The sequence below is a fragment of the Rutilus rutilus genome (genome assembly GCF_951802725.1).
Source record: "Rutilus rutilus genome assembly, chromosome: 15".
NCBI classification, from domain to species: Eukaryota; Metazoa; Chordata; class Actinopteri; order Cypriniformes; family Leuciscidae; genus Rutilus; species Rutilus rutilus.
In genome coordinates this window covers 30,859,412-30,872,358 of record NC_140220.1, presented here as the reverse complement: position 1 = coordinate 30,872,358, position 12,947 = coordinate 30,859,412, and the positions used below count along the sequence as shown (strand labels likewise).

Genomic DNA, 12,947 nt, shown 5'->3' with positions numbered 1-12,947 from the left:
CCATCGTATCATCCAGGTGGATGCTGCACATTGGTGGTGGTTGAGGAGATTCCCCCCTTCCATATGTGAAGCGCTTTGAGGACCCAGAAAAAGCGCTATATAGATGTAACGAATTAGTATTATTATTATACATATATAAAAATAAGAAACCATTCCTTCATACAGAATCTCTCGATCCTTCAAATTTCCAAGTCCATGTTGATACACTCTCCATTTAGGGTTCAGATCAGGGGACTGGAATGGTCATGGCAGAACCTTCATTTTGTGTTTTGTGACCCATTTTTGTGTTGATTTTGATATCTGTTTTGGATCCAACCACTGCCCATTATAATATTTCTAGCAAAGGCTGTCAAGTTTAGATTTTTTTATCTGTTGGTATTTGTCAGAATCCATGATACCATGTATCTGAACAAGATGTCCGGGACGTCCAACAGAAAAATAGGCTCACAACATTAAAGATCCAGCAGTATATTTAATCGTGCACATGGGGTATACTTTTTTATCCCTGTGTGCACCGAACCCATCACATTGGGTTTGCTGCCAATTAAGAAGCTCTTTTTTTGTTGTTTCATCTGACCATAGTCAGACTGACTCACTGTCCTGTTTGAAGTTCCAGTCGTGTCTGACTACTGAATATGCTGGAGTTTGTTTTTGGATGAAATCAGAGGATTTTTCTTGAAACTCTCCTAAACTTGGTGTAGGTGTAGGTATAAAAAACTTCTACTCCAAGACCCCAGGACTCAACTATTTTCTGCAATTCTCCAGCTGTGATCATTGGAGAGTCAACTATCCTCCTTGCAGCGCATTAAGACACGCACCCTCTTCCAGGCAGATTCGTAACATATCCTGTGGATTGAAACTTCTTAATTATTGCCCTGATGTTGGAAATTAGCATTTTCAAAGCTTTAGCCATTTTCTTACAGCCATGTTCTGCTTTGTGAAGCTCAACAATGTTTTTCTTTACATCAGAACTATATGGCTTTACTCATTATGATGAATGATTAAGGGAATTTAGCCTTTGTGTTACCTCATATTTATACTCCCCACATTCCTTAGATTTATTTTAATGAAAGGTTAGATTTTCGTGATATTTTTTTAATGAAAGATCAAAAGGATAAACAATGCAGATTTATTTTCACTTGCAACCACCTTTGAACATCAAATAATTCAGACCACGACTGCATATATTCTAATAGGTCATTTGTAACCTACTATTAAGAATTAAAATGTTTGGCATTGTACCCCAAATATATATAACTGACTAATTACATAAAAAAACATATGATGACTTACGACTGTTGCGGTAATGCACCATTACACTGGTTGCCAGCCGCTGTTAAAAACCAAGAAGATTATTGTTGCTTTGACAATGTATTAGTTCACCCTCTTGCTTAACATTACCAGATGATTAAATAGTATGATCAGTTAGTATATAACTGAGAGAACACATTTAGATCTATTCAGCTTGAGAATATAATATGGTAGTGATAAACAGCATTGGAACACATTCCAAATTGCTTGACAAATGCATATCATCATATGGTAAATAAGAGAGAAAAAATTCAATATGAGAGTACAAAAATGTTCTATTGAGAAATATGAATAGACTTAAAATAGCAATCGCCTTAATGTTTGAGACTCTAAAAGTTTAAAGCTGATGTCACTGTATTCTTCAAGAAAGGATTCAAAAAAGACAAATGAATGCCATTCTACAGGATATACTTGTAAAGATGTCATCTTTTCACATGTAAAGTCTAATCAGAGGCTGTTGTTGACACGGCAGACCTGTTCTTTGAGGTCACAGTGAAACTAGCCTAACTGCTAACATTCCTCTGCGTTCAGAAGAATAGATGTGATGGAGGGTCATATAGCATTTTTAAATCATACTAAATGTTTCAACAACATAAGTATAAATACATAGGCTATAAATTCACAATCTGAAATATGAATGAAAAATGAGTTCTATGAAGCTAAGTGCAAAATTACAATGACATCTTAAGTATAAACCAGTCTTAGAAGAAATGGACTCAAAAAGAAATCTATAAAATCTCATACCTAAAAACTTGCAAGTAACTGAAGCACACAGTGTTGTCCCACTCTAATAGAAGAAAAGGTGGTTAGGGTTCTTGAATTTTAAAGAAGCCTTGCATGTCAAAAAGGTTCTATTTAAATAGAAATGTCTTAAATTACTGCATAATACTTTCATATTTAATAGGTTATTTCATTTTTTTCTAGAGAAAAAAGTATGCTTACAAACGGTTGAATTCATAAAATGTAATTAAAATTAAATTAAAATTAAAACTAAATGAATTAACTAAATCCATAAAATGATCCCATGATGGGACCCGTTCTATATTTGAAGTGCCTGACAGAACCCTTTAAGTTTCTATATAACCCTTTTTTCAAAGAGCATGCTTTGGCTAAACTTGCTTGTGAAGTAGAGCTAGTTCCGGTGATAGCATCAGATCGCATTTCTTTGTTTGTTTTTTGAAGGCTCATAGGAGTGAGGTGTTTGCAGGCCAAGTATTACCTAAAGTGCATTTAATGTGTGATATCTTCAGTCTCCTATAAGATTAACCCACATAATAGTTCAATGAAACTTGTCTCCAGTAGCCTTATAGCCCACCACTGGAGTGTCCTGAGAGACCATGGCTGACCTGCTGTTCAAAACCTGTTCAAAACAAAATCAATGTTTGGCAAATTTGAACAGCAGGTCAGCCATGGTCTCTTAGGACACTCCAATGGTGGGCTATGGAGAAAATCAGATGCTATAAACTATAGTAGGAAACAATCACAACATAGAACATTTGTATAGTTTTCTTTGGCTGCTAAGCAACCATATTATATCAGGAAACTGCAAACTGGTAAAAACTGGTCTCAGATGACACAAATGCTATCTATAAAGTCATCATTAGGCCAGTATAGAGAAATGGGAGGGAGATAAGTGGAATGCCGTCTGTACTGAACTGAACCATCGCTCCTCCACATTCTTATTCTCTGAGAGGATTGGTGACATTTTTAGCCTCTGTGACAGATCTGTTTCAAAACAGCTCTTTCATGTGTAAATTAAAGATCCTGTTTGTTACCGACAACCCATGTTCTTTGAAAACGATCAACTTCACATAATCATTGTCGCAAGTTTGTTCAGAACTTATAGGCTAAAGAGGAAACATATGCATTTCTAAGTAATAGAATATACTGTATGGCCCTTTCTTTACACTGTAAAAAAATTCTAACCTCCCTAACTCAAAATTTTCTAGTGACTGATAACATCTACATTTTTCAATTGGCCCAAGTGAAATTCTGTAAATTATACAATTAAATTTACAGATTTTCACTTGGGCCAATTGAAAAATGTAGATGTTATCAGTCACTAGAAAAATTTGAGTTAGGGAGGTTAGAATTTTTTTACAGTGTATAAAGTTTTTGTTGAAATTATTTTATTTGAAAACTGCACATACTGTACAATGTGTCATTTTGCTGAATCATCAGGATGTTTTAACTGAGGGTTCATGTTAGGAAATGGTTGAAATATTCTGTCAAGTTAGGTTTAGATTAGATTAGAAAACTTTATTGATCCCCATAAGGGGAAACTCATTTGCCACCATTACAAACAACACAAATAGACAATTAAACATTAAAAACAACAACACAGTCAATTCATGCAAGAAATTACACAACTTCATTAAAAAAACCTAACTGCAGTATAAAATGTTTTTTTTTTTCTGCCAACATTTTAATGTCACATCCGATGTTATAATGTTGTACAGTATAACCAAAACATGGCCAATATTAAAATGTTAAAATCTATGCAATTTTGTCCATAAAAGTAAAAAACTAAAAGCTAAACTGATCTGATTTAAATGCTAAAGGTTCATTTATACATCGCAACATTTATAATGTAGGCTACAGTATGAAAAATAGATATTCATTTTGGTATTTGCTAAAGATTACATTTAAATTATTGCTGTTTTTAAAAACGTTTGAAGTGAGCGTTAGATGAGGGTAAAGGTCATTAAATCATCTAAATGTAAAAATTGAGAAAATGAGCATGGACAATATACTACATCAGAGGTTCTCAACCTTTTTGAATCAAGGTTATGCTAAATGAATAACTCTAATTGTAAAATAAAGCAGTTAGTGTTATTTTCGAGATGCGTCAATAGGGCTGTTTTGTACCTTTAGCTGTGTGTGTAGCAATTTTATTTTTCAGCCACTTGGTGGAGATAGAGACAATGAAACTGCAAATCCATATGCATGGTGTAATGAATGGTAAGTTGCACTAACACATGCCTTGAAGCCAGTACAGCTTTACATAATAATCAGAATAAAAATAAAAATAATACATACTGTAGTTTTGCTGATTATTATTTAAGGTGTTTGAGCTTCAATAACAGAAGACAGGTAGCCTACCTAAGAACCTAATTATCAGCACGGATAAAATTCCAGTTGCATTTCAAAACAGTAGACTACCACAATACATTTTAGGTTTCACATAAATAAGTTATAATGTAAGGGACCAGCAATAATAAGGGAGAAGCAATCGAATATATTGTCAATGGCTACATGCAAAAGACTGTATAAAAGTGAGGATAAACTCTGGTCCTATAGGTTAAAGAATAAAGCCGTATTAAGAGCCATTATTCAATTTTATTTCTGATTATATTCCCATGTACAGTAAAGGCAGTACAGCTTCTATTTGCAGTTGACTTTACAATTCACAAGAAGTGAATTTGTAAAGCACTGACATCTGCTCATTTACGCTTTACTGAATCTCCCAATGCATGAGATACAACAATATCTCACAGGCAGTCTTCATTATGTCCTATACTGTAAAAATAAGAGTGAATATGAACATGTGATAATTCCATGTAAAGTTTGAAGAGAATTATGTCAGGGTGCTGTCTAAAGAACAACAGTGGAAACAATTTAACTCTGGATTCAGCCTTGTGTTCCATGAACATTTATTTAATTAACATAATTTGAGTTAAAGAATCTAATAACTAAGACTCATATATAATGTTTGATAGAGGTTTTTATACAAAAATACATTTTATCTTGAGGGCTTAATTCTGCTGTCAGAAACTAGCTCATGCAGTGTAAATGGACTAAGTGAGATATGTACAGTATGTTTAAATCATGGCGTTCCTGTTGTACATATAAGAACTCCTCTGTAAAGGATGACCTAGCAGGAGCTCCTTCTCTTGAACTAGACCGTCTAGCAGCTCCTGTTGTCGGTGGTTATGGTAAACCTTCAGGAAGGCTATCACTGTTAGACCCAGCCAGCATAACCAGGCCGACCACAGGCCAAACTGTGGAAAGAAGAAAATATTTACATATCACATATTATGGATATTTTGAAATACATACTGTCAAATCTCAGCTTGTGAATGTAGATTTTATATTACTTGTGGATGAATGTTTACCTGTGCAATGGCAAACTGGTCATAAAAGGAGGAGTTGTCAACACCGAGCTCTAAATCTGTGTCTTGCAGATCCTCACAACTGCCAAAGAGAAATTAAACCAAATTTAAAGCGGAAGTAATATAAAAAGTGACTATATTTTGGAACTATTTATAATCACAGCCATGCCAATATTTATTATATATCTTATACAGTACACACAGTATACACATACATACATTGTAGACAGTCAGCCAGTCATGATCTGCAATGCAGCACTTCTGCTTGTGTGATATTGCTTAATTCTAACTAGATCAAAATGGTTAAAACCCGTCTACCTGCTCGGCATCGCCCCATTTTCAGTGACAGCATCACACCATCCACTGAAGCCAACACTGGAGATAGTACCGGCCACAAACACTATAAAAACCACCAAGAGGGACAGGAGAAGATTCAGGAAGGCATGCAAAAGAGAGCTGCAAAGAGATGAGGACAGAAAAGAACATCATTTACTGCTTGAAACGTTGGGGTGATTTCATAATCAATTTGATGTAAGTGCTTACTAGTCGTGGCCTTTGCAGAGGAAGAAAAAGGTCCGCCACGCCTGTACGGCCGAGAGGATGAGAGACACGATGCCCACGAAAGTGATGAAGCGGCAGGACGACTCTGGTCCCCATTCTTCAACTATAAAGCGCTGTTTCCCCATCGTCATGTTCTCGTTTTGCCACATTCCCTCAGTAAACAGCAGGCATTTCCCCTGAAAGTCATCGCCGTTTTCAGAGAGAGGCACAACGGCGATAAAACCGAAAATAAAAGCTAAAAAATAAAGGATGCACTGGCCAAAGAGAAAATTATCAACGGCCATCGTTCCGGCGACTGCATTCCGCTATTGCGCATGACGGTGAATGTCGGCATCATATTATTGGACGACTATGTCACCACTGCATGCACTGCACTCTTTACTTTTTGATTGCAGTGTTGTCATCGTTGCCTAAGCTAAAATATTAAATGTTAACAAACATTGTTTAGATATGAAAAATATCGAACGCTGCAAAATGCAAAAATTGTGTTATATTTAATATTCAGTTCAGCACTGGACATGGACTTTTTTTTACTTCTGACGTTTTATTTGACACATTTTATAGACAATTGGGGGAAATGGAATCAGATTCATATACAATACCTGCTGTCAGATGTGTTTAGCATCATTCTTACATTCTGCAACATTTTTTCCCAATCTTTGACATAGCCTAATCATTGCTATAGGCTACATGTAAAAAACTAATTTGTCCAGTATACTGACAAATACCAGTCTGAAAATACATAAACATACCAGTTAGGTTCTACCCCAAATCTAAACATTTTAGGGAGTTTGTCCTTGAACTGACCCATGTTTTGGGTTGGTGGGGGTTATTTCACATATTAATAAATAGGCCTACATATGTTATTATTTATTATTGAAAGCATGGGGATGGGGGGGGGGGGGGGGGGGGTGGAAGCACTGATTTTATTCACTTGGGATTGGCCCAGATGGCTTGGAGGTGTTCTGTTAAATCCTAGGGATAAATGGATTACGTGGAGGTCAAAGTGAGTCTGGACGGAAGTCACTCTAAACACGCTTCTCACCTCTTCTGTAGTCCCTTACCAGAAATAAGCAAAAAAGGGAATATGACAGCACCAACAATCAAGGTCCATGGATTACAAGCCCTTATGCGACTATGTGAGATCTGAGCAGGTAGGTTAAAGAGGGATAGGGATGTGGAAATTTGACTGAAAAAGACATTAGCTATTATTCAAGCCATTATTATTTTTTATGTTATTTATTATGTTGTTTTGCAATAGCTAATGTAATGATCTATCTATCTATCTATCTATCTATCTATCTATCTATCTATCTATCTATCTATCTATCTATCTATCTATCTATTTTTCTGTCTGTCTGTCAATCTGTCTATCGATATTGTGTATCGAGTATGACTGAATTTAAGCTGTAATTAATTCAGTAATTTTCAATATGCAATTTCTAAACTTACTGAACTACAATAAGCTTGCACATTACATTAAACTCAGAAATAACCTTTTAGTATTTACAAGAATATGGTATCAGAATATTAGTATATATAGTATTTTTACAAATATATACTATGTATCTTAAATAGCCATTTTCATATGTAAAGTGTCTGTGCATTAATTTCTTACATTTTCATCTTGATTTCAGTACCTGCACTATTATGCAGCCAAGGCCGCCACCCAGGAGTGTAAAAATACCTACTCTAAGCTGCTTATGTGGCCCTCTTGGCCTTCTCTCCCAGTTCACTCCCCTCCTCCCTGTGGAACATGTTCCCCGTTCTCTCCCATTTACCCAGTACGTTAAATCAATGTAAATAAAATGAGCTTCACACATGGACGTAAAAATGTACTGCTGAGACGGTAAAAGTAACACTTTACATTGACAATGGCAGTTTTAAAAGTGACATTTACGAAGACAAGGAGAGACAAACTGGCCCAGGTTTTATGGGTGCTGAATTGGGTGTCTGTGGTCACGGGAGTCACGCTCTTCAGCCTGGGCTTATTCTTAAAGGTGGAGATCGAGAAGAGGCGGGAGCTGATGTCAAAAGAGATCGACTCGGTGCCAAACATGCTTATCTGTGTTGGCTTGACTGCCTGTGCGATCAACTTCCTGGGGGGCAAGATCTGCTATGACTGTGTGGACACCACCAAGTTCCTGCGATGGAAGTTGCTGATGCTGCCTTACATCATATGTACCTTTTTCTTTACGTTCTGCATCCTCGTGGGCGCCCTGATGTGCTATAGCATGCGCAACGATCTGGAAGAGTCGCTGTTTTTAGGCCTTCGTGACGCCATGCGCTACTATAAGGACACGGACACGCCGGGTCGCTGCTACATTAAACGCACAATGGACATGCTGCAAATGCAGTTTCAGTGCTGCGGCAATGGAGGGTATCGGGACTGGTTTCACATTCAGTGGATTAGTAACCGCTACCTGGATATGACCAATAGCGAAGTGGTGGAGTAAGTCAATTTTAGTCAATGCACTTTCATGTTAAGGGGTTAAAGGCATTGTTCACTCAACAATGAAAATTCTGTCATCATTTACTCACCTTCATGTAATTCCAAACCTGTATGACTTTCTTTTCTCTGCAGAACACAAAATTAAAGAATGTTTTGACCGTTTTTGTCTCTACAATAAAAGGTAGTGGGGTCCAATATAACATTGTGTGGACAATTTCCAAATATGTTCCACAGAAGAAAAAACTCATACAGGTTTGGAACAACATTTAGGTGAGCGAAATGATGACATGATGCAATTTTCATTTTGGTTTAACTATCCCTTTAACAGATGATGCAGAAAGCTGAAATAAAGCTGAGGATTATATGCATTTCAATGCAATGCATCAGCCTTCATCATCAAAACATTTCTTTACTCTTATTCATCTGTGTATGCCTTCATACATCATTAATGCACTCTTCTCTTCTTCAGGAGGCTGCGGAGTAACGTGGAAGGGAAGTATCTGATCAACGGGGTGCCGTTCAGCTGCTGTGGTCTGCATTCTCCTCGGCCCTGTATTCAGCATCAAATCACCAACAACTCAGCGCACTATCATTATGACTATCAGAAGGAGGAGCTGAACCTGAACCGAAGGGGTTGCAGACAGGCTCTGCTTGAGCACTACACACAGATAATGCAGTCCATTGGCTTAATCGTTCTCATCATCTGGCTTTTTGAGGTGTGTGATATTGATCTGACAAAATTTAATTCCATATTCTGTAATATATACACTGGTCAAAAGTTGGGAGTAATTTATTTTGAATAACTGAATAAAAGATACTGTACAAACAGTAAAATTGTGAAATTTAAAATAACTTTTTTCAATTTTAATATTTTATAATGTAATTTATTCTTGTGATGGCAAAGCTGAATTTTTAGCATCATTACTCCAGGCTTCAGTGTCACATGATCCTTCAGATATCATACTATGCTGATTTGGTGCTCCTTATTATTGTCAATGTTGAAAACAGTATAGCTGCTTAATATTTTTGTGGAAAGCGTGATACACTACCAATTAAAAGTTTGGGGTAAGATTAAAAGAAAAAATTAATTAATACGTTTATGCAGCAAGGACGCAATAAATTGACCAAAAGTGAGAATAAAGACATTTATAATGTTACAAAATATGTCTATTAATAAATCATGCAGACTGGAGTAATGGCTGCTGAAAACTCATGCTTTGCTGAATCACAGGAATACATTTCATTTTGAAATATATTAAAATGGAAAACTAATTTTAAACTGTAATAATATTTAGCAATACTACTGTTTTACTGTATTTTTGATCAGTGAGCATAAGAGACTTCTTTCTTAAAATATAATATAAATACACTCACACCAATGAGTCAAAACATTATGACCACCTGCTTAATAAGCTGTTGGTCCTCCACATGCTGCCAAAACAGTGCTGACCCACTGAAGGTGTCCTGTGGTATCTGGCACCAAGACGTTAGCAGCAGATCCTTCAAGTTCTGTAGGGTGTGAGGTGGAGCCGCCATGGATCGAACTTGTATACTGTAGGTCCAGGACATCCCACAGGTGCTCAATTAAATTGAGATCTGGGGAATTTAGAGGCCAGATCAACACCTTGAACTTTTTATCATTTTCCTCAAACCATTCCTGAACAATGTGTGCAGTGTGGCAGTGTGCATTATCCCGCTGAAAGAGGCCACTTGGTCTGCAACAATGTTTAGGTATAGGTGGCATGTGTCAAATTTAAGTCCACATGAATGGCCGGAAGCATCACACACTTCCTCCACCGGCTTGTTGTCGTCCCACAGTGCATCCTGGTGCCATCACTTCCCCAGGTAATTGGCGCACACGTACACAGACATCCACATGAAAACGGGACTCGTCGGAAAAGGCAAACTTTCTTCCACTGCTCCAAGGTTCAGTTCCGACGCTTTTGGCAGTGGACAGGGGTCATCATAGACACTCTGATTGGTCTGCGGCTACACAGCCCCATACGCAGAAGAGTGTGATGCACAGTGTGTGTTGACACATTCTTCCCATAACCATCATCAAAATTTGTGTGTGACTTGTGCCAAAGTAGACCTTCTGTTTGCCTGGACCAGATGGGATAGCCTTCATTGCCCTCATGCATCAATGAGCCTTAGGCACCCAACACCCTGTTGCCGGTTTGTCCCTCCTCAGACCACTATTGGAAATTTTTCACCACTGCTGACCTGAAGCACCCCACAAGCCTTGCCATTTCAGAGATCATCTGACCCAGTCGCCTTGACATAACAATTTGGCCTTTGTAAAAGTCACTCAGATCTTTATTCCTGCCCATTTCTCCTGCATCTGACACTTTGGTTATGAGAACTGATTGTTTGATTACCATCTAATAATACCCAGTATCTTCACTTGTAGTCTACTCATTTTCTTTTCTTTTTCCCCCTCATTTCTCTAGGTGTCTGTGCTGACAGGAGTGCGTTATCTTCAGACAGCCATGGAAAATGTGCTGAGGTTAGGGGACCCTGACTCTAGGTCTGATGGCTGGCTTCTGGAGAACAGCATTGCAGACACTGCACGTTATAACTTCAACATCATCAAGAACCTGGGCAAGTGCTACCAGGTAGATGATGATCCCAACATAGATGTACCAAGCACCAGCCAGCAAGCACAAGAGAACGTGCCCATTAAGGAAATCCCTGTCGCCAGGTAGAGCTAGAGACATTGGATATTGAGACTTATCCAGCCATTCAACAATGGCAGCCTTGGAAAGGCAGATCCAGCTCTGCATTGTAGCCTTTGACTCTTTACTTGATTTACACAAAGAGGGAAAAAAATGAAGAATGAACTGGAACAGAAAAACATCATATTGGATGCTGAAAATGTGATCTCAGTTAAAAGGCACTTAATTGCAATGTAATCCTTGTGCCATACAAAAGGAAAATAGTATATGTAAAATGCTGGGGAACAGGACTGATTTGTATCAACTCAACAGCCAATAATCAATCAATCACTTCATGTAAAATCTCATTTTGCAATTCTAAAAAGGGGGAAATTCCAGTGACTGACGACTTGCAAGGTAAATTGGGATTAATATGTTAGTAACACTGTTAAACATGGCTATAAACAAAGATGGTAATGGAAGACAAGCTTCCCTGTGCCTCTACCCTGTAATGAATATTATTTTGTTCATCCTAATGATAATCACGTTTCAAGTTAATCTGAAAAGGGTTCAATTATAGGCCTTTGTTCCATTACTAAGGAGGTATTACCATCCATAAACTATAAAATGCCTTTTGGGATCCAACAAGGATCTTTTTTCTCTTTTGCTCACTTACTTTATTTGTTTCATTTAGATCTATTCAGTTTTACTACTAGTCAATCATTCATATATTACTTTGGAGACTTACATAGGACTGAGCCAATGGGGCTGAATTTGTTTTTCTTTCTTTTTTTCCCCCAGATAACTTATCGGTGCTAACAATGGCTTCTGAATGCATTACTGCAGCACTGATGTTTTATATAAATCTCACTGTTTTGCAATGTATTAAACCCATGGTGTTTTTTTAATTCTTATAATTGTGACTTTATTTTTTACGATTGCTACTTTATTTATTATATTTGGTGTGTTTATTCAAATAAAAAAATAAATTATATATAGGCCTATATATCAGCTATCTTGCATATGCAGAAAGACAGACATCTGACAAGTTAAAGCCATAATTTTAAAATAAAGTCTTAATTATAAGAAATAAAGTTGAGACAATGCCTATCTACTGCATTACAAGTATGCTCTTCAAGGCAAGCTAAGATGCTTAACTTTCAGGCACAAGTACTGCTCCAAACCAAATCCCCTGAACTAAAGAGATTGCACTGCACTTATCTTGCAGTCCGCCACCGAGGTACGCATCCGATTAACAGCGTTCTCTCCATCTTGGATTAAAAAATCATTGACGACTCAATCAACCGCAATAGCTAGCCTTGAAGCCAGGTATGACGTTAGAATCCGGAAAACTAATTCCCCGAGGGTTCCTTCGAGATTTTCGGTTTGTGGTTAATAAAGGTTAATAATATACACATTATTGTGTATAATAAAGCATGTTGTAAACATTATTTGACGATACTTTACACAAATTACACAAACCCATAGCGAAAACGCGAATTTTGAAGTAGTTATGTTCATTTTTGAAAACGTACGTTTTTAATAAGCAACTAGAAACGTCAAAGTATCGTCAAGTTTTGTTTACCACAGGCTTTATTTTACTCATTAGGGGGGGTAAAAACATTATAAACCCCATATGAAAATCTCGGAGGAACGTTTAGCGAGTCTTCCAGCTTCTGACGTCATACCCTGCTGCGCCACTCTATTGTCACGTGTTACTGTTTATGTTCCTTTTCTCAGCGCTGGTAAGGTAAACAGGATGACCAATAATTTTTTTATTTTTTTATTTTTTTTGCAAAGTGTGCAGGGGTATATTTCCATATGTTGCTCAAATATAAATCTTTGAAATGAATATAT

At 37.1% G+C, this 12,947-nt stretch overlaps 2 protein-coding genes across 4 annotated transcripts; one reads left to right on the top strand and one right to left on the bottom strand.

Moving 5' to 3' along the window:
- Nucleotides 1-5,005: 5,005 nt before the first annotated feature.
- tmem179aa (transmembrane protein 179a-A) lies at nucleotides 5,006-6,311 on the bottom strand. Its single transcript, XM_084432883.1, has 4 exons — nucleotides 5,967-6,311; nucleotides 5,742-5,879; nucleotides 5,427-5,505; nucleotides 5,006-5,312 (listed from the first exon to the last, which is right to left on the bottom strand). The coding sequence occupies exons 1-4, from the start codon at nucleotides 6,266-6,268 to the stop codon at nucleotides 5,133-5,135; spliced, it is 699 nt and encodes a 232-aa protein (XP_084289009.1). The 5' UTR covers nucleotides 6,269-6,311; the 3' UTR covers nucleotides 5,006-5,132.
- Nucleotides 6,312-6,978: 667 nt separating this feature from the next.
- prph2lb (peripherin 2-like b) lies at nucleotides 6,979-12,002 on the top strand. Of its 3 annotated transcripts, XR_014629966.1 has the most exons (5): nucleotides 6,993-7,138; nucleotides 7,622-8,436; nucleotides 8,906-9,152; nucleotides 10,887-11,507; nucleotides 11,892-12,002. XR_014629966.1 is itself a non-coding variant. In XM_084432277.1 (4 exons), the coding sequence occupies exons 2-4, from the start codon at nucleotides 7,859-7,861 to the stop codon at nucleotides 11,139-11,141; spliced, it is 1,080 nt and encodes a 359-aa protein (XP_084288403.1). In that variant the 5' UTR covers nucleotides 6,979-7,138; nucleotides 7,622-7,858; the 3' UTR covers nucleotides 11,142-12,002. The 3 variants fall into 3 exon arrangements, 2 of the variants coding, with proteins under 2 accessions (XP_084288403.1, XP_084288404.1); XM_084432277.1 differs by having other exon boundaries at nucleotides 6,979-7,138; nucleotides 10,887-12,002; XM_084432278.1 differs by having other exon boundaries at nucleotides 7,985-8,436; nucleotides 10,887-11,996.
- The last annotated feature ends 945 nt before the right edge of the window (nucleotides 12,003-12,947 follow it).